Raw genomic sequence first — 21,233 nt, forward strand, 5'->3', positions numbered from 1 at the left:
TTTGAAAATGTTCAATGTTATGTATACACTCAATGTCTGTTATATCTTTGCTTGGAATGTTTTAATTTTCTGACGGTATCAATAAAATAGCATTAACACCACAATCGAAATACGAAATTGCTTTCGTGTTTCAGATCAATGCTTGAGGCCTTAACTCTTACAGGAAAGTCTGGTAGCAATGTTAGTCACAAACATAAACGACCACTCTATCGAAAATACCAGGCAGCGTTTTATTGATACTATATATTGACACTACTGGTTTAAACAGCGGTTTAAGTTATATTCAATGATCTCAACGGAGCATATGTTTTATGTGTACGTAGTAAAAAATAACTTTCAGGAAATTGAAATATGACGCTCAATAGACAATGATGTAACATATTGTTATGGATTTGGCGGAAAACTGAATCTGAATTTATTATTTTACGCTGCGGCATTATTAGAAATATGTCAATCCATACACGATTGGATTTTTTTTTACAAATATTGATATGGCATTTGAAAGAAAAGATAAATAAAACTGTTTCAAAGTCCTGTATCTGTTTGTTCATCACATGAATGTGCTTTGTTGGTAGTCGATGATGGTATCAGCACTTGTTATTGTAGAACAACCGGAAGAGATGCAGTGTAGCATTTGTTCCCTTACAACGAAACTTGTTCAGTGTCTTTATCTTATTTTCTTAACAGGAAACGTTTTGCCGAACCGTATGCAAACGGTCGATAGTCTAATGTCTATATGACGCTGCAAAGTTTCACATACCATCATTTACGAAAATGTACGTCTGCTGTCACATTGCGTGCGTTTGCACTGCGCTTTTAGGAATATGTTTCGGCGAAAGATTTTTTCTAATTGAATCAGTAAATACAAATCTATTTGAAAGAATCAACTCGCCAAGTTTATTGTCATGCTCGACTCGGTGCGCAACTACTTTAAACTGTAACGTTTTTGCATACAATTCTCGTACAAGGAATTGTGATCTCGGGACGGAATTGTCCTCGAATAATATGGTGTTTGCTGGTAACGGCACACTGATATTTAGTCTGAACAGTGGGAGTAGCCAGAATACGACAGCGACACTATCCGAGTCACCAGAATCCGCATATCCGAATTCGTCGACGACAACAGAAGCAACAGCAACAACATCAGCATATGCAGCAGAGTTATCGACTTATCAGGTAAACAGCTTACTGTTGGCATTTCCGATTCAATGTTTAGGAGCAAATTTGATTTTCCCATCAGAACATTGCAATATGATCGCTTCTTATCTAAGAACAACTTGGCCGGTATTCATCAAATATATTAAGTCAATTTCTTGATTTCCTGATTTAAGTCAATCTTTATTATTATCATGAAAATATAATTGCTTAAGTTTTTTGAAACATTAAGTGTGGATTTTAAATCAAATCAATGGAAAGAAAATTGTTCAAAATTATAAAATGAGTAAATGTCTTATATGACCAGTGAAATACTTAAAATAATAAGACGTTTTATGAATACAGGTTAGAACATTAATTCAAAAACGGATATTTCTCATTTTGAACGTCCTGTTAATCATTAATTAATTTCGTGTACATTTTATTGTCATTGATAATAACCACTCATTTCTGTCTAATTGTAAACTTTACATGTATACTGATGTTTTAAGGATATATGAGCTCATATGTTATTATTGTTTTCATATACGATTAAACAGATACAATTGGTGGAGTTATTCACCTCTTAATGCATCAATGAAAATAAAAATAGGAATGTAAATAAATATTCAAGGCTGTAAATTTATAATTTTCTTATATGTAATACGGATGTATTTTGCACTATGCTTACGCACTTTATTGTACAATTATTATATATAGCTTAAATCGATGGTTGGTAATAACAGTGGATTGTTGGCAGACCATAGACTATTTCACATCATATACATGTTTTATTACCATCCTTGATTATCAACACCATCTAAGCACGTATAAAGTCCTTAAAGTCTCAAAACGAATACGAGCGAATACGTAGCTCCACCAATGACAAACTTTATAATATTGTTACAGACATCCTTTGTCGTTGTGAATGAGTCGCTGTCCTGGTCCAATGCCGAGACTCATTGCAACATGAACTTCAACGGTCTTGCTGCAATCGTTAACGCGACTGTACAAGAAGTACTTACACAGACCATAGAATCGTCCGGTCTCTCAGGACCGTTCTGGACCGCAGGGTCGAGGGTGGGGAACGGGGAGTCTTGGTATTGGAATTTCAAAGGTAAATCGACGCACGTATATTGTTATTATTCAATTTCCTTGATTGAAATTCTTAATAAACAGTCAATAAATTACAAATGGAGTTCCACATTAAGTTGTTTTAGTATATTATAAACCGGACTAGTTTGATTATTTTCAGATAATTGTGTTCTACTGAGGTTTGTATAAATATAACATTTCTCACAAACATGTACCCTGTCATATTCAAGTTAATGATTTCCATTGAATAAAAATATTTGTTTCACTGTTAATATATGAGAAAATATAGAAAAGGCACCCTCAATGACCAGGTCAGAGCGAAATTCGAACGTTTTCGTTTGTGAAAGCATATCTGAAACCACTGAGGGTGTATATCCAATATACACTTCGCTACTAATAGCCTAAAGGCTTATTTTCATCGAGTATCCTTTGTTTTACAAAAAAAAAACCGCTCACTTGGTCAGTTTTTGACTATTAATCATTATCAGTAAGTTAATGGTTGAACGTAACCTAAACATGTAATTTTCAGTTCAAGAATGCCGGGAAAAAAATCAGGGAATATACTTTGAATATGTGTGTTTTCAAGAGGTTACCTGTGTCGTTAAGTATATAATTTTTAATATCAGCATTTTGGCAAAAACATCATTCTTAAAGTTTGATAAATCAACAACATTGCAACGAAGCTCATTTATCTCCTAGCTTTGTATCCATGCATGGAATTTCGGATCTTTTGTTTCGGATTTTCTGAACTTACTTGATTTACTGTTCGACGGTATTTGTTTTACTAGATATGCTCAAGTTGTGGTATCCAAAATTGATTATGGCATTGAAATTTACTCGGAGTGTACGGATAACCCACATAAAGCATGTGACCGCTTTTTAACAGTCGAATCGGTCATTTATGTGTGAGACATAACGTTATATGTGCTGCGTTTTCGGCATCTGATACAATTAGTGCGCGTCCTGTAATCGCTTAAAATGTATAGCTGTCAAACACAAACTATTATAATTTGTGGTATTATATCTCACATTGAAATCATGAACTATTCATGTTTTTAAATGCTCATTAATCTTTTACCAGATGGGACGCAGGAGATCTTCTCTTGGACCAACTGGAACACAGGGGAGCCATCTTCAAATTTCAACTACATGCAAATCATGGACAGTACCACCAACTTCACCTGGGGAGCAGCACAAGCCCCCAAAACAAAGTTCTTTCTTTGTTCACTTTAAAGACACCCATTTATTGTTTGTATCATAAACTCTGGAACAAAGGGTTTTCAATCAAAATGATTAAAGAAATATAAAATATTTACAGAATGAACTTTTTATTCAACATGTTGACGCTACTTATGGAAATTACTTATAGAATAAATAAATCCATATTTTATATTAAAGCCTTTGCTACAACATATTTTACAAAAAGTGTATTTCATTGATCCAAATATTGTCGTAGATAGTATGTTTGTTTTGTTAGGGTCTGGAAATAATAATTTCAGGTTTGACTTATTCTTCCTAGAATTTAAAAAAAATCACATTTTTATGTAAAAGAAAACATATCGTTCCAACAGGGCCAGAGTTTAGAATAGACTAAGACTGGCTCTGGATGTTTATAATAGCACAAAATTATCAGATTAGAAAAAAGAGATTAGTCAGTTGTAAAACGTTTTCTATTTTAACTACATTTTCAATAAAATTATACTAGAATGACAGTTTAATATAAAGCATACGTTGACAATATGTGATGTACTTGTATGTCATTTTCTTTATTTTTTTCTTTCCTTTTTTCCTGACTTTGAAATCGTAGATTTTAGTACAATGTTTCTAAAACGAGAAGAATACGTAGCTATGAATGTTACTTTGCATGTTTGTGTATGTTGATCCTACTGTTTGAATAAACGAAATGTCCAAAAAAATAAATAAATAAAAACAAATAGATCGATATGAAAATATACTTTGAGAGACATTTGGAAAGCACCTTGTGATCAATACGTGCTGTTTACAAACGCAGGTTATGTACAACTACCCAAGCAACACTTGTGCTCCAATGATGTAGACAGTCTTTTATAGTGTTTTATGAAAATATTATATTTCTAGCATCAATATCGAGTACATTTAACTGCATTTGTACCGATGTTCATGCATTTTAAATAAAATTTGTTGTTGTTTTTTGTGTTAAATTACCGGTAATTTCCATAACAGTTATCGTATTAATACTAAGAATAGTAAATTCACTCATATACTGTAAAAGGAGGATGTTTTATTTGCGGCCATACATTACTCTATTTATTTTATCACATACTATATTTCGTTTTTTGTTCGAAGGCGCTCCATATAGGTCGATGACATTTGTTTAATCCATACTGATTTTGAACTCATTTGAGCTTAAAACTAACAAAAAGCAAATGATTAAGCTACAGATAAAACATCTAAACCTTTATGTGTGTTTGTTTAGTTTTATAAATAGCTACGTGGCCACAAATTCCCCAATTAAACAAACGTGCCAAATTAGCGCTACTTTTTTATAGCTACCTGAATCATATCATTTTTAATCATTTAAGTAAAATGAATTTAACATTTTGATGCATTTAAATAAAAACATTGTTTTGAATCAGCCTATATTGTTCGTCTTTTATAGAATAGTCATGTGTTTTTGCATATCATGTGTAATGTGACATTGCATATACAGTGTGTGTATACCACGTTACAAATTACGTCTCATGTAATACGTCAGAAGGCAACATTTTGCTTTAACGAGGTCTTAAATCAAATATAACTTTTCTTTGACTTAACCATTTTAAATGAAACAAAGGGCAGTCTATGCCGCTTAAAGAGCCACGGCTTCGTTTTATAACCGCAGTTTGATAAGTTGATTAGTTTTATTAAACACTTCGACACACCTGTTTCCATAATAATGCTTTGACATTGCTCCATTAGACGGCCGTATTGTGAAAAGGTTTGTCGAAGTGTTTTAGGAAACTTAACTCTCAATAAAACTCTGGTAAAGACCAAAGGTGGGGCTCCGTAATCGGCATAGACTGCGCTTTTTTTCATTTAAAATGGTGAAGGAATAAGAAAGTAATCTTTGATTAAAGTCTTCATTCGAAGCAAAATAGTGCCTTCCTACGTAGCATTTATGACGCAATTTATCACGTGGTATACACACACTACTATACATCTACACAAATATATAAATCGGGAATCATGTTTATCCACATTTCTGTAAACACTTGAAATATCAACTGAGAAAAAAATATTGCTTACTAATATTCCATCAAGTTATACGTTCATTTCTAAAAACTGTTATTACAAAGACTTATTGGAATATAATAGTTTATCTTATACTTAAATCATAAGAGAAAAACGCTAATTTTCCTCTTGACTTCATGAAAAAAACATGTTAACGACGTTCAGTTTGTTTATGAACTTATGCACCAGTCATTTCTAACCACGCCCCCCCCAGGTCAGGGGAATAGCGGAGACTTTGGAATAGTCCAGCCAACCCCGAGTAAAATCCTCGCCCTGCGGGAACGAACAGTTGGTAAAATGCCCGCCAAATGCCCCCACAACCTAGGGACCATAGGTTAGGCCCAGTCCCCGATATATTTAAGTGAACACAAAACCACCGCATTTACCCTGCCCTGCGGGGCCATCTGGAAGGTAAAAACACGGCCCATTTCCCCGACTATCCCCGGTATACCCCCCGTACCTGGGGGAGGGGGGGGCGTGGTTACAAATGACTGGTGCATTAAGTCTTGTGTATGTTACTTAATAAAGACGTCATCTAATATGTTGTGACATAAGAAATAATATAAATAAAATTGAGTGAATATTCTCTTGTTTGTTCTACATATCATGCGTTACTAACGTTTCAAGAAAAAGGTTTTTCGACAGATGTCCGAATAATTGAGATATGTTCTTTAGTAAGCTAATTTATATGACTGAATTGAAGGTATTCATACTAAAATAAGCTGTTGACTTAAACAAAACTGTCAATCTGTGAGAATGCAGCTTTAACAAAGTTCCAATCATATGACAAAGTATATGGTCAAACAAAGAGAGAGAACGCTTGAATATTACACGCACTACACAGCTATGAAAATATCGTCATTGGTGGAGAAAATAAAACTCACTGGGGCTGTAAACCAGTTTGCAAGCTATCAACCTCACCATTGTCCAAACACGTTGAAGCTATAGTTGGTTTTGCAAAATCAGAGCATGCGTGGCCCATTTATCGTTATAGTTGGTTTTGCAAAATCACAGCATGCGCGGCCCATTCATCCAATTACTCTGACAAAAAAATCAATTACCCTGAGGTTTCTGTCTGTATCATGTTTACAATTACACTACTATCGTATTTTTTTAAACAATAGTAAAATATATCAAGAGTCTTTGGGCTGGGATGTTCACCTGTCTGTAACGTATAAGTATACTTGACCTTAAATACCACCAGCTTACAATTAGTACAATGTAGGTATTATCTCCAGAGCTAATAACTCCGAGGAGTTCATAAGCCTTAAATTAAACCAAGTTCCCGATACATGTGTATGTATTGATTTTGAATAAGAGTGTCACTTTAAACAAATGGGATCCCATGTTTTATAGTTGATCATGGATACGATGATGGAAGCAAGTCAGTTTTCCTTGATCAACTTAAAATTTAAGTTTAAGAATTAAAAGAGAGTTTCAAAAGAGTTATAATGATAAGTTTAGCAATATATGATAAATATGCATCCATTGATCTATGGTCAATTCAATTTATTGTTATTAATTCTAACTATCTTCAGCTACTAATTTTAAACACCACTACCAAACATGCACGTACTTATAATAAAATTAGAAAAAAAGTTGTCATGAACTTTTCTTAGGGCCAATTAAAGTGAGCATCATTCCGTTCAATTACTCTTAATACATATATCAGCAAATAGTGTCAGCTTAAACATACTCATTGCCTCTATTTTGCTTTAAGTGCGTTCATGCTCAGGTAACAAAACTTGATACAAACTACGCGACTGTACAACTAGAATAGTCGCATAAAATAATAATATTGCACCTGTTTGCTAACAAAAAAAAACAACCTGAAATTTAGGATTTCCGTCTCATGCTATTTTAGAGCTGTGGGTTTTTGTAGAGTATGGGATCCCATTGTTTATTGATCTTACTTTTACCACAGGTATTGATTTGCCCTATTTCGGAAGCCGTTTCTTATAAGTTGGGTATGGTTATTAGTCTAAGGTTATATGCTGAATAGATTAGATTAATAAACTTTTATTTCGTCTAAATCATAGACAACGGGTGTCTAAATATTTTAAAAACAACGACAAAGCGAACTACAAAGACAAGCATACTTGCATATTAAACTTAACAACATTCCTTGAACTACGACTCTGTTCAAAGTCACATCGAGACGTATGTCTTGTTACAGCCTCCACACAACATTTACGCAAGAGGTGTGAATAATAATACCATGGAAAATAAAACAGAGAAAAGCTTAAAATCAATGATGTGCAAATAAGCGAACCGTGGTCTTTCATCGTTACAAATTTAGAACAAACTCCTATTATAGCTATTAGCCTATTACTTCTGTCTAAATAAAGAAACATGGGATCCCATGATATTGTTTGCGCAAATCGATGACCCATTGATGTTCTGTATTTTGACATATTGACATTGTACGAATATAGCTACCATTGATAGTTACTAGCTCATGGTAATCATGGATATGTCGATGGAAGAAAGTAAGTTTAAGATTTTAAAAACGAATTTCAAAATGGGGATCATGATAATCTCATTCTCATTCATCAGATTTTCGATCATGATAAATATGTGGTACGCATGGGATCATCACTCTGGTGAACGAGAATGGATAATATTAACATAATGTTATTCATAAGCCGCAATATTAATGCGGGGTAAGGATTGTTTTCATACTGTTTGGATGTTCATTATTGTCAACCAAATGGTTGTCAAAAGACTATAAAGTAGCTGTTTAAATTTGCTTAGTTATTGATATGACCGTAACCGTTTGATGTATAGCTCTTTAATTTATCATGTATTGATTAATTCAAAAATTATCATACGAAACTCCTCAGCCATTGTTATCAAAAACAACCTCGGGTGTATGCCGGTACATCAGTTGTAGTAGTTCGTAATTTTTTGAATTATATCATTATTTAAATGGTGTTTTAGCTTGTATTTATTGATCTAAGTTTAGATTGACTGCAAGTGAAGTGTATTATTGCAAACATAATTAAGATTCCGAAGAGTTAAGTCATTAAGTTTAAGTGATAAATTGAAAATAGTACACGATCTACTTGCAGTGGACTTAAACATAACAATCTTTGCCAACTTAGGAGCTTATCCGGCTATCGGCGATCTCTATCGATTTCTCCTCTCAGTGCAATAGTAGGGTAGACAAAAGCTAGTTTAGCCATAAATTATTCATCTGTTTGACGCATGGTATTAGAAAACAGAATTTATGGGGGTCATGAAGTTGACCAGTCTTTATAATACATACGTTTCGATGGTAACTATATTTTTGGGCGATTTTAGAATAAGCCATTATTGAGAGACCTGTTATGCAGAGGAAACGTATGTTGAATGACTTGATTTTGACTTGCTAAACAGTAGAGCAATCTCTTATCACCTCTAATTAACTTACACGTTTTACATCTTATAAACCGTGTCTCGTTGAAGTCTATAAATGATCATTTACAAAGACATTTAATTAAAGTCATTTTTCACACTATTTTTATGAGAGTTTGATACTTTTTAAGCAGTGTAAAACAAAGTAGGGTGTGATATTTCGGAAAAGAGACAGATAAAAGGGAATTTAATCTGCTGTTGCTATCATTTAGTACCGGTCTTTTAGGACAACAGTTTAATGTCATTAATGTTGTATTGTTGAAACGTTAACCACAAAGCATACACAAAGGAGAATATCTATCCAGCCGACATTAACCAATGTTGGGTTGGGTGAAAAAGGAAAATCCTTCTCCCAGCCCATATGTATTGTCAATTAAAATTGAAACATTAACATTTTAAAAGATTTTCTTTTTCAAAACTTTACATAAACTATCTATTTCGGTACTTTTAAACTTATGAACATCTAACACAATAAATTGACACCTGATTAACCAAAAAAATCATTTTAACTGTCTCACATCGAGTATCATTATTTGATATCAGGGGAAAATGCGACTGCAACAGCAACCATAAATCACAAATTATTTTCAGATCGAACAAAGTAGCGGAACAGTTATAAAATATATAATTTATTATTTTAAATGAAAAACTTCGTTACCATACCCGAAGTGTCATAACCTTGCCGATGGATTATTCCTACCCCGCTGAGATCAACAATGCTCACGCCAAAGGAAGGGTCATAAAAGCTTTATCGTACAGTTGAATACACAGTTCTTGAGCACAGGGGCAGGGTGCGTTGTATTGACACAGACTTTTGACCACGCCCCTCCCCCCAGTTTTTTTAAAAAAATAATCCTAGGCCAATTTATCATTATGGGGGAACTGTTACTAGTGATAACTTGCAAAAAAATGAGTATTCATTCTGGATAATAGAAATATTATCTAAAAGGGCAAGAATTATCCTAACATATAATGTAGGAAGTAGGTTGATCTGTTGAAAGACTAGTTCATGAGAACTGTTTAACCATATTTTCCCTATATAAATCTATAGGCACTTTCGCTACATTGGATTTCTCCAAAGTTGGCAATGTTCTGAGTTTGTTACCGTTTAAATACATCCGAGGTTACTTTCGATAAAATGGCCGAGGAGTTCCGAATGAATAAATTATATGTTATCAGGGGCGTAGCAATCCTCGGCACCCCAGCGTACCATAACCTATATCACACCCTGGGCAAATTGGCTAGGGATACTTCGTAAATCATAAGCATTTTCCGACCAATGAAATAGCTGATAACAAAAATGATTTAATGTCCTTTGTGAAGAGCTATCAGCATATTTAATAATATCCTGCCTAAAACGATTTGTAAGCCGTAATCTCATTGGATTGTTTTGAACCGAGATTACATCCGTAATTCTCGGCCATTTCTGCATCGTATATGGTGTGTCTCATGCGACGAATAAAGCGGTTGGATTTTACCTTATTAATTATGCATGAGTACGAGATGTTTACTGTAATGTGGAAAAATGAGTTGAGATTGAGATTTGGGGTAAGTATTTTTGTGATATTGGGGCCTGGTCTATTCAACGTTTGATTTGCATTCACAGGTCAGTGTATGCAGAATACTGAAGAAGGCAGCAATGATATGAAACTATTGCCTAATGCCTTTGAGCCCGTTAAACCTCTGGTAAGATAATAGTTACTTAAATTATAATAAAACTCAAAACGTTTGACATCTTACGCTTGTCAACGATTGGCGTTGGCATTGTTTGTGTGCCAATTTCAATCCCATATTTACAGTGTGTGTATACCACGTGATAAATTACGTCATAAATGCTACGTCGAAAGGCAACATATTTCCTAAAATAGAGACTAAACTCAAAGATAACTTTTCTTTTACTACACCATTTTAAATAAAACAAAGGGCAGTTTATGCCGTTTACAGAGCCCCGCCTTCGTGTTATTACAGAAGTTTGATAAGGTGATTAGTTTCATGAAACACTTCGACAAACCTGTTTCCAGAAAAAATGTTTTGACAGTGCTCCGCCAGACGGCCGTATTGTGAAAAGGTTTGTCGAAGTGTTTTAAAAAACTAAACTCTCAATCAAACTCTGGTAAAAGACCGAAGGCGGAGCTCTGCAAGCGGCGTAGACTGCGCTATATTTCATTTTAAATGGTGAAGAAATAGTGAAGTTATCTTTGTTTTATTGCCTTCCGACGTAGCATTTATGGCGCAATTTATCACGTGGTATACACACACTGATTAAGCAGATCGTTGTTAGCTTTTAATGTTAACTATTTGATTATGTGCTCATATAAAAAAATAAAGACCGGTTGGTGAAGTATACGCAATCAATCACATGTTTACGTATACATCGATTGGCTAACTAAAAATAGTCATTTTGAAGGGATTTTTGGTTTAACTATATTTCGTGATTGAATGGATGTACGTTCATAACATTATAATATATTTTCGGTGACGTTCTTGTTGTGTTCTTATTGCACAGCAAACAATTGGCAAGTGCTATAACATTTTGAATTTGAGTTCAACAGCAGCATTAAAGATGTTTATTTCAATATGGTGGAATGCTAATAGGCAAATTAATCAGAAGGGGATTATCATCGAAACCGTCAAAATTATTTTACGCTAAAAGAATACCCGTGCAATCGGATAAAGCTCAGAGCACCCGAAAGCTTTTCATGGAAGTATTTTGTGATGTATTATGATATTGGCCGATGTCGGGAAACATTATAATGTCAGTACTGTCCACGCAGAGCGATGTAACATTGTCATTGATATTTATTTATTTTTATTCAATTTTATCTTAAAGTGTATCATTGGACGCCACACCAAAACTCATGGATAGTATGTAAGATGAAATCGGTTTAACTATTTTGTTTCACTTATGTGTATCATAATAATGTGGTAATGATACTGACGTCATGTAACTCACTATTGTTATACCGTGGATTTTCTCCGATATCAAAAGCAGACACAGCACATTTTTCAAGTGCTTCGTTTTCAAATAGTTAATTGTTTCAGGAAATATGGCCGTATTTCAAAAAAGAAGAATGCAGTCAAGACGTCTCAAATTCAACACCGATGTCGGAAAACGTGTTTGTGCCAGACCCGTTCTTGCATTGTGACGTAAGTTAGCCACTGGTTTGACCCTGATATAAACCATTTAATTGAAATTATAACTTATAACATTTGACGCAAGTACCCGTGGGCAAAAATAGAATCAAGTTTGCGCAATATATTGTTATAGGCTAAATAGGTTTAAATATCTAGTTTCCCGCATGGTTACCATAAAATCAGAGTAAGGTTACTGCAGATTATTACATTAATATCTTAATACCTTTTATAATTTCCGAAAACGCAAAAATATATAGGCATGATACTACGTGCATTATTTTCCAACATTAATTAGTTTTGTTTAGGTTGAGAGGCACAATTGTACGGACGACAAATGCGGTCGGCTTTCATGGGGCAGCAGTTTTAATGAAATTCTTTTTACAGTTGTAAGTACCCATTGATTTAACCCTGGTAAAATCAGTTTTATAATAATTATATATCAAAATATAGAATTGGACGCCAATACTCATGGAAATAAACTTATCATAGAATGAACTTGACGCTTTATTTTGAGATTGAATATTCGGTTTAAATATCTGGTTTCTCTAGTAATTTGGAAGGTGGACTGGAGCAATAAATCAATAGAAATATGTTGATAACAAAACTATTTTTAAATTATCATAAAAAATGGTCCATACTTCTCAGCAAACAGTCTTTCTTGGGCAGTTAAATTAATATTGTTCAATTGTTCAATTGACATCTGTCCTCAAACTCTAAAATGCAATCTTAATCCCTTCGATTTTTGAGTTTATGATTCCTTAAAACTCGCCAGGACCGTACTCCCAAAGCGGTTCAAATATAGAAGCATTACACATAGAGAACATACAAACTTTAAATGGTTACTTTATCATTTCTCATTATCTGTAATGGAATTATATCTATTTCAGATTGCGAGAGTAGCCGGTAAGATTGTATTAATACTTTCAAAATTTTGCAGATTTGTACCTTTGTCGTATTATGTTGTGTGTGCATCATAAAGTCAAACAAATTTAATTACAATTGAATTCACATTTGAAACACAGAACTGATTCATTTAAAAAAATAATGTTTTGTGATTAAAAAAATATATATATCAAAAAATAAAATGAACATCAATGGATAAACTGGGTGCCAAACATACAAATAAATATCCTGAATGTAGAAAGTCAATCACCTAGATATAGGTAAAAAGATAAAATAAAAGTCGAAAATGGCAGGTCTTGGGTCGGGACAAGGTAAGCATATTTCATTTAATATGTTGTATTTTTAAATCAACAAAAACCTTAGTGCTATATCTTGTAGAACACAAATGAATAGTAATGTATATTTTTAAATATTTTGCAGACAAAAACTTTCGCCCCTTTCTTACTTTAAAATCAACATGTCCAGAAGACAGCACATAATGCCTCCGTCATAATGCTGCTATTGTTAGACTATACATGATGATTTGTTGTTTAAAAATGTTCAAATTCATCCTGTATGACTAATGTTAACTAACGTAGTTAAATTGCAACAAATGGAAAACATTTGTTATTTTACACATTCATTCTATTTCAGCTTATGACCAAAATATGTCATGGATGCTTTATAAACTGTTGATAATCATGACCAGGCTGCTTTCAATGATTTTGAGCATTGTTTCTGCACAACTACTAAGACGACGTAGTGGAGAAGATCTGATTTTCGAGATTCAATTAATTCGTTCAGGCTTAGAGTCAAACCCTGGCCCTAGGGATTGGATCGGTGAGTCATTGCATACATGTAAATACAATTATGTTAGATACCGAAAGGCCAACCACTTTCTTACTTGCACAATCTCTAAGCTCAACCAATAATGCTTGGTCCCTAGTGAAGTGCTAAACCCAGACATATAATTGTAAACTCCACATTGGTCAAAATCTTTACCTAAGGAATAATACAGTATGAATGTGCCTGCATTATATTTAATGCCCAAGAAAGATTGGACTAGGTCCTGCAAGATTGGATCACAGTGAGCACGACTTCCAGCAGGGAGGCATGAGATACTATATATATAAACTAGGTGTGTTTATCAAGTGTTCAACACTTTAAAGATATGATATATATATATATATATATATCATATTTACTGTGTTGTTTGTGGAGTTTTGTGCTGTTTTTCCATGTTTCTTGTTTGTGATTTTTTTGTTTTTGTGTTATATGTCTTCGGCTTTTAGCTTGTGTCATTACACGGGGTTTATGTTTAAACATTTTGCTACTGAGCATGTTTCTGTCGTTTTCGTATAAATATTGAGAGAGACATTCTTTAGGAAATACGTACATATTCGTGCAAAACACAATGACTGTTGTTTTTTCTAGCCGAAATACCGCCTGAAATGCCCGCAACAGACGATGATCTTGCTTACTTGTCCAACTATATTGGAAAAGGATGGCGACATCTTGGAAGAAAGCTTGGACTAGGTCCTGCAAGATTGGATCACATTGAGCACGACTTCCAGCGGGAAGGCATGAGGGACCAAATTTTCCACATGCTGTTGAAGGTGAAAGCTCCGCCGTTGGAAGCAAGCCTGAAAGACATTCTGGAAACGCTCGATGTCATTGAAGCTGAATTCAGTATCACGGTTGAATGGAGCGAGCTTTCACTTCGATTCAGTACATATTTTGTTTAGTGTTTTTGTGTATCATAAAAAACGTGAAAACAGTAAATGTACTATATAAGATTGAATGAATAAAACATAATTCACTTTATACAATTTTCAAAATGATCATACGAGTATATGTGTTGTTATTTGTAATTATTATTAATACTACTTTACTTATGCTTGTTACCTAAAGATAGATGTGGATTTCCAGGCTTTGATCTATAAACGTTACAACAAGGTTGTCCGATAAGCGCAGTGGCTAACGCACTCGCTTTTCACTGAGGCGTTCCGGCCTGGGCGCATGTGAGTCGGGCTGGTGGTCAATTCGCCGGAAAAGTTGCTCATCCCCGGGTTATCCGATTTATCATAATCAAACATCAGTCTAAATACTTGTTAAATGCTCTCTTTTTTAACCTGCAGGAGCAATTCGTCAAAATCAACTGACAGAACAAGAGAACAAAATATTGGCCTTGCAAGCAGAAAACGAGGAACTGAAGACTGAAAACCAGGAACTGAAGGAAAAGTTAGCCTCACTTGAACGCGACAGTGGAGCTCTAAAGAGATGCTCCGAAGATGGGGACGCACCGACTGAGGTTAAAAAGATAAAACACGAATAAATCATGAATGCACTTGAACAGCAAAGCAAACGTTTCTACAAGACGTAATATTCGACATATCAATTCTAAACATCATTGTCGACGAATGGACTATAAGTTTAAATTAATATATGACAATTCTAAATAAATGTCGTGTCAACACTTACAAATATATTAGATTGTATGCGTTAACGTATATATTGGAAACTGTAGACACTTTTATAAGACTTAATATGTAAATATAATTTTTTCATATAATATGTATCATAAAATGATAAAAAAAAACAAACAAACAAAAAATCATTATTCTTTTGAAAATTTCATTGTAGTGATGCTCATATCATATTCGTAGTGTGCAATGTTTACTATAAATATCTTAATTATTATTATTATTATATATATCAAGCACTTGTTTCACTGTATTAATATCGTAGGCTATATGATCGTATTGTGTTTATTTTATGTATTGGTGATTTGGGTGTTATTATTGTGTATCATATGTATACAACCTTTCTTCTGCCAAAATAAATATTATTTCTAATCATGTGTTTTAAATATTCCCGGCATACGTTCGGTTTATGCTTTGTTCCATGGTCTACAAATATTATTGAATAGTTGTGTTTGCTAAATATGCTTTCAACTTTATAAACATTAGATCCTAATGCTACTTTGAAACTGCATCTAAGAAACTATTACCTTAATATTACTCTACTTCAATTGTAATGACCTGCAATTTTCTTATTAGTGACCAACAAGGGAGACTACTCATTCTGCATACTCATTCTCAGTTTTGAATACAATAATTATGGCAGTATGTATAAAATGTGGTTGATGTGATGCAACGAACATATTAGACAATCCAATAATCTTCTGCACTTGATTTGACCTTAGTTTTAGTGAATGGGGCGTAGGTAACATGGCAACTGTAACATTTTCCAAATGTTGAAACGCTTAGTTTCCATAAACGAGCTGAAAGACGATTCATTTAGAAGCAGAGGTCTCATAGACTAATCCCGTTCGATGTTTTTATATATCGATTATTGAATGACAGGTTTTTGCAAAAAAAAAAACACAATTATATTTAAAGTACAATCATCCATGTTTTGGTTTAATTAAGACTGTACTTTGACATATATGGAACATTAAGATGCAACACAATGAACTCTCTCTCTCTCTCTCTGTCAGTCTCGGTTTGTTTGAGACTTTCGATTGAACGAAATGGAACATCGCTCTCTATAAAACTTGATTTGAATGCGAATATAGGTTGACAGCAATGGTACATGTAGATGTAACACCGTCAACACTCTCTCTCGGCTTATTATGACTGTCGATTGGCACCAATGGTACATGTAGACGCAACACTCTTAACACTATTTATCAGACTCGGGTTGACTGAGACTGTTTTAGACAGCAATTGTACATGAAGATGCAACACCGTAAACGTTCTCTCTCAGTCTCGGTTTTATTGAGTTCGTCTATAAACAGCCATGGTACATATATATATCCAACAATGTCAATGTTCTATCTTAGTCTCGGTTTAACTGTGATGGTGTACGGTACATGTAGATGCAACACGTTCAACGCTCTAAAAGTCTCGGTTATATTATGACGGTTTATTCACAGCAATGTGCATGTAAGCGCTACACCTTCAAAGCTCTCTTTTTTGGACTCGGTTTGATCACGACTGTCGTTTGACAGAAATGGTACATGTAGATGCAACACCATCAGCGCTCTTTCTCGGTGTAATTGCGATTGTGGATTGACAGCCATGAAACATGTAGATGCAACACTTTTAACGCTCTCTCTCAGTCTCGGTTTCATTATGACTCGATTGACAGAAATGGTACACGTAGATGCAATACCGGTAATCCTCTCTCAGTCTCGGTTTGACTGTGACGGTCGATTTACAGTAATGATGTATATGCAAAACTGTAATCGCTCTCTCCGTCACATTTTATTGTGACTGTCTATTGGAAGCAATATGAGACAACGAATAGATGATATTTGTTGAATTTCGGTGTAAGATCAACATTAAAATCATCGAGTGATGACAGAAAACGATATGTTTTCATTTGGCAGTCACGAGAGGAAATGCATTCTTCTGTGATTACGAGTGTAATTAATTGTGATCTCACACCGAGAATTAACAGCATTGTTTATGCTTTAGTTTGAGGAAAATGTCAATTTAATCGGCATTTAATGGAAAATCACGTTACAAACATAATTTTGATTGTAACGTCAAATAAGTGACTTCATTTGTATTTATTTCAACCCGACATAATTAACGCTACTCTACTTATTTGTCGGCAGTTAAAATAAAATCAATGCAAATACCATGAGGTTTCACCTGTGAGCCCAGGATATTTGCTAATATCAGTGTAAGATCGAATTTATTTTACGAGTGTCATCGAAATCTAAAGATAAGATCTTTAACTGTAATGCCTTATTTTTGGATATTGATTTGTATTTTAGTTTATTCTTCTCTAAATACCATCCTTTGCATACCCCTTTGGTACCGTGGGACTCCCTAAGTCATTGTTTCGATCGCCGATGTCGAAGAATGTCATTCCTCCGACGGCTTGTTGATAAATAGTTCTCCAAGTCTTTTTTAAAGTTTATTTTTAATCGTGTGTCAGTGCAAACAATTTAGAAACATTCATCAATTAACTTATGCATTTATGTTCCAAATTATAACAGTCAACGCATAAACCAAATTAATTTGAACAGCGCATGAATAAAAATCAAATTGCACTGGTCGCCATTTACTGAATAAATATTTGAAAGTTCAAACGTGAAACAAATAAATGGTTTTTAAATTCGTTAATGATACATGAATATTTAAACAAATTCTGAGATCAATATATCAGTCTGATTCGCATGTAGACGGGTCGTTTTCCAAATGAAATGTGAATACCATGCTTCGTTGTTGAAGTTTGACGGGTCTGGGAGTACTAATAGTAAGTATTTTAGTTTATTATCAAGAAATTGTTGTTTGAATATCCCGGAAAGTTCGATGTATAAAGTCAGAATTTTTTAAAAGATATAAAACTGATGATATACCATCGAATTTATGTTCGAGCACTTTTCCGTTTGTAATGAGTTGATACAAAAGCAAACTGCGGGCATTAAGCTTCAAAAATATGTTTGAAAAAGAGAATTACCATTCCGCAATAAACGATAAGTTTATTTCTAAAATACTTCTTTATTTAAAAAACATGTTATATATTTTTCATATCAAACTTTTATTTTCGACAAACCTTTCTGTTTTCAAAAGTGAGTTACATAGTGTTGATGCAAGGGAAGTAACTAGAAGTGGTTTGAAGAAGTTATGAAAGTTGTAATTCTCATTCCTAGTTTTGACTTATAAAGACCGTGTTTCAGATAAAGCGTAACAGAAAATAGTAATCGTATTTAACTAAGCAACAATGATGCAGGTTGGTGTATGTCTTATCATTAAAAGAAAATGGTGTTGCAAGTTTCATAAAAAACGACGTTCATATTTTGTATAGCCATACCTAAGTTAAGAATACAAACCCATATTGCAAACAAATGTAACACCAAAAATATGACAACAAATGCTTTTTCGTATGTTAGAAGAATCAAAGAAATGCATTTACTCAAAAAATCCTTTGATTTTGACAACAATTTACGTCAAAATAATAATAAGAAGAATTTTCAGTATTTCCCGAGGTCCCAACGACTTGGACCTAATGAGTTAATGCATACTTTTATAAGATTTACCTTTTGCGTTTTATCTTTATTAAGGATTGTTGGGATAAGAGTGAGGTTTGTGCACATAAACTGGTTTAAACCCCCAGTAAATTTACATTTTACTGACCGTTCCAAGGCGGTACCTAACAATTCTTGATAAACATACCTATTTTTTTATATATAGTATGTATGGACTGTGCTGTTTGTGGAGTTTTGTGCTGTTCCTCTATGTTTCTTGTCTGTGATTTTGTGTTCTATGTCTTAGGCGTTTGCCCAGTGCCACTAAACCGGGTTTATGTTTAAACTTTTTGCTACTGAGCTTGTTTCTGTAGCTTTGTGCATAAATATTTCGACTGCATAAATATGTGTCTGTCTTTGTTTGTATCTGTTATGTCGTTAGTTCGAGCTCTACCGATGGTAACTTATACTAATACCATTTCTAGTGAGAATAATTTTTATCTGCGAAAAAAGCTCAATATCAGCGTAAGGTCGAGCTCAAATAAAACTTTTTAACTAAATTGTGTTATTTTGTTGTCACCTCAATATTTCTCCTGTTCTTCCCGGTCTACCCGCACTTGGTCGTATGGGTCTTATCCAATGTGTAAAATTGTCTTTTCCGTATGGCTTCACTAAATGTATGATAAGGATTTCATTTTAAACAATTTAAAACGAATTTCTGATTGACCACGCCACCTACTTTTTATCACATTTTAGAAAAAGGATTCGGGGGAAAAGACAAATAACCAAATAAAAGTTTTAAACAAATTATTACTAATATGTAAAATTATAGTTCATGAAATTTGATCACGGGAAATAATTTAACAGAGAGGGTTAACAGTGACACCCTTAACACAAAAACTGCAAGGTCAAATCATGTCGTATAATGTATCTGTGAAGATAATATTATGAAATGCCCGCCCACATCTGATGAAAAGCACGCGTGAAACCCACGAGATTCGGTTGCAGCAGTTGGACACGCATCTTGCGCTTCAAAAGGTCCCACACGTGCACGATCGGACTTAAATCCAGACTTTTTGCAGGGCATTGGAGTGTTCGCATGTTGTTTGCTGAAAGACTTAAATCACATGTGTGCTTCCAGCCGCGTGACATGGTACGTTATCCTGTGCCAACATAATACCGCGATTAGCACGGGCATGAGGTAGAAGAACCGTCATTTTAATACCTCATCGCGTTCATGTTTTCTTGAATAGGTACAGTTGGGGTTTTCGTGTCCATGGAAATTCCGGCCCACATAATTATTGAGCCATCCCCATTATACCAGACAGTTCTCATTGTTCCGCTTACCCCGACTACGATGTACGCGATCACGTCTAACATTCCCGCGTAGTGTTATGCATGTCTCGTCATCAAATAACATTGGCCCAGTCCGCGCTTGTAAATCAAAAATGTCGCCTGGTCCACATTGACATTGCCTGCCTGTGCCTTTACAGAATCAAAACACCGCAAGCCGATGGCCCTCAGAAGATTTGTGGGTGGATTGCGCGGTTTCGTCCGACACATGTATTACGTTCTATCGTCACTGCCGTGATATAAAGATCCTGAAGGTGGTCATTGACAATTGGAAAGTCCTGTAGGGGAGTCTTCACTTTCCTTTTATGGCATCATCGGAGATTTGCAACAATTCCGCTTTGTACGAATTTCGATCATAGAGTCCAAAAACTGAAATATCGCCCATTGAAAAGCAGACTAACTTAAAAAAAAATCACTAATGATTGCTTAAAAATGGATGCATTTCATTATATGCCAGGTCAGTCGGATAGTTCATAGGTATCGTATGTGTGACCAACCATGATATTGTTCACAACCGTTTTTGCCTTAGTAAGACTCACCTTTAGGTTGATAGGAAAATATGTTTCTGCTAATTTTTTTGCAACTGTTAAAACGACACGTAACATATCTGTCTTATGATGGTAAGGGGGGGGGGGGGGGGGGAGGGGTTGCCGGTGCCGGCACGAATCATTTCAACAGCTTGAGCGCGTTTTGCAAAAATACATTCTTACCTTATACAACAACTACCATGTTGTGCACGAGGAACGCGAGTGCTTAAGCTAATGTTGCACTAACCCTTTCCTCATTAATGATTTCGAAAATGAATACTTTTCTTTCTGTACTTCGATACATTGGCTGGTTCAATACAAAAATAACCAAACTTAACATTTTTGATTAAATATAAAAATAAAAATAAATTATATTTTACAGGTGCCATATTAGAAATTCGTTGTGTACAAAATGAACTAAACAATTATGAACGAGGTACTGTATATACATATATTTTTTTCTGAGTAGAGATAATAAA

The 21,233-nt window shown here is 34.3% G+C and overlaps 1 protein-coding gene across 1 annotated transcript; it reads left to right on the forward strand.

Annotated features, from left to right (window-relative positions):
* The first annotated feature begins 7,853 nt into the window (after window positions 1-7,853).
* LOC128224399 (uncharacterized) lies at window positions 7,854-15,746 on the forward strand. Its single transcript, XM_052934223.1, has 8 exons — window positions 7,854-7,967; window positions 10,481-10,560; window positions 11,917-12,021; window positions 12,315-12,395; window positions 12,897-12,912; window positions 13,546-13,731; window positions 14,326-14,619; window positions 15,030-15,746. Exons 1-8 carry the CDS (start codon window positions 7,937-7,939, stop codon window positions 15,224-15,226), a joined length of 990 nt encoding a protein of 329 aa, XP_052790183.1. The 5' UTR covers window positions 7,854-7,936; the 3' UTR covers window positions 15,227-15,746.
* The last annotated feature ends 5,487 nt before the right edge of the window (window positions 15,747-21,233 follow it).

The sequence above is a fragment of the Mya arenaria genome, chromosome 17 (assembly GCF_026914265.1).
Source record: "Mya arenaria isolate MELC-2E11 chromosome 17, ASM2691426v1".
NCBI classification, from domain to species: Eukaryota; Metazoa; Mollusca; class Bivalvia; order Myida; family Myidae; genus Mya; species Mya arenaria.

Excerpts from the sequence above, each read along its gene's own strand:
- LOC128224399 (XM_052934223.1), top strand. The coding sequence starts at position 7,937 with ATGGTAATCATGGATATGTCGATGGAAGAAA. Across the intron at positions 10,561-11,916 it reads TTGAGCCCGTTAAACCTCTG|GAAATATGGCCGTATTTCAA; the intron begins GTAAGATAATAG and ends TAATTGTTTCAG. Across the intron at positions 12,022-12,314 it reads ACCCGTTCTTGCATTGTGAC|GTTGAGAGGCACAATTGTAC; the intron begins GTAAGTTAGCCA and ends AGTTTTGTTTAG.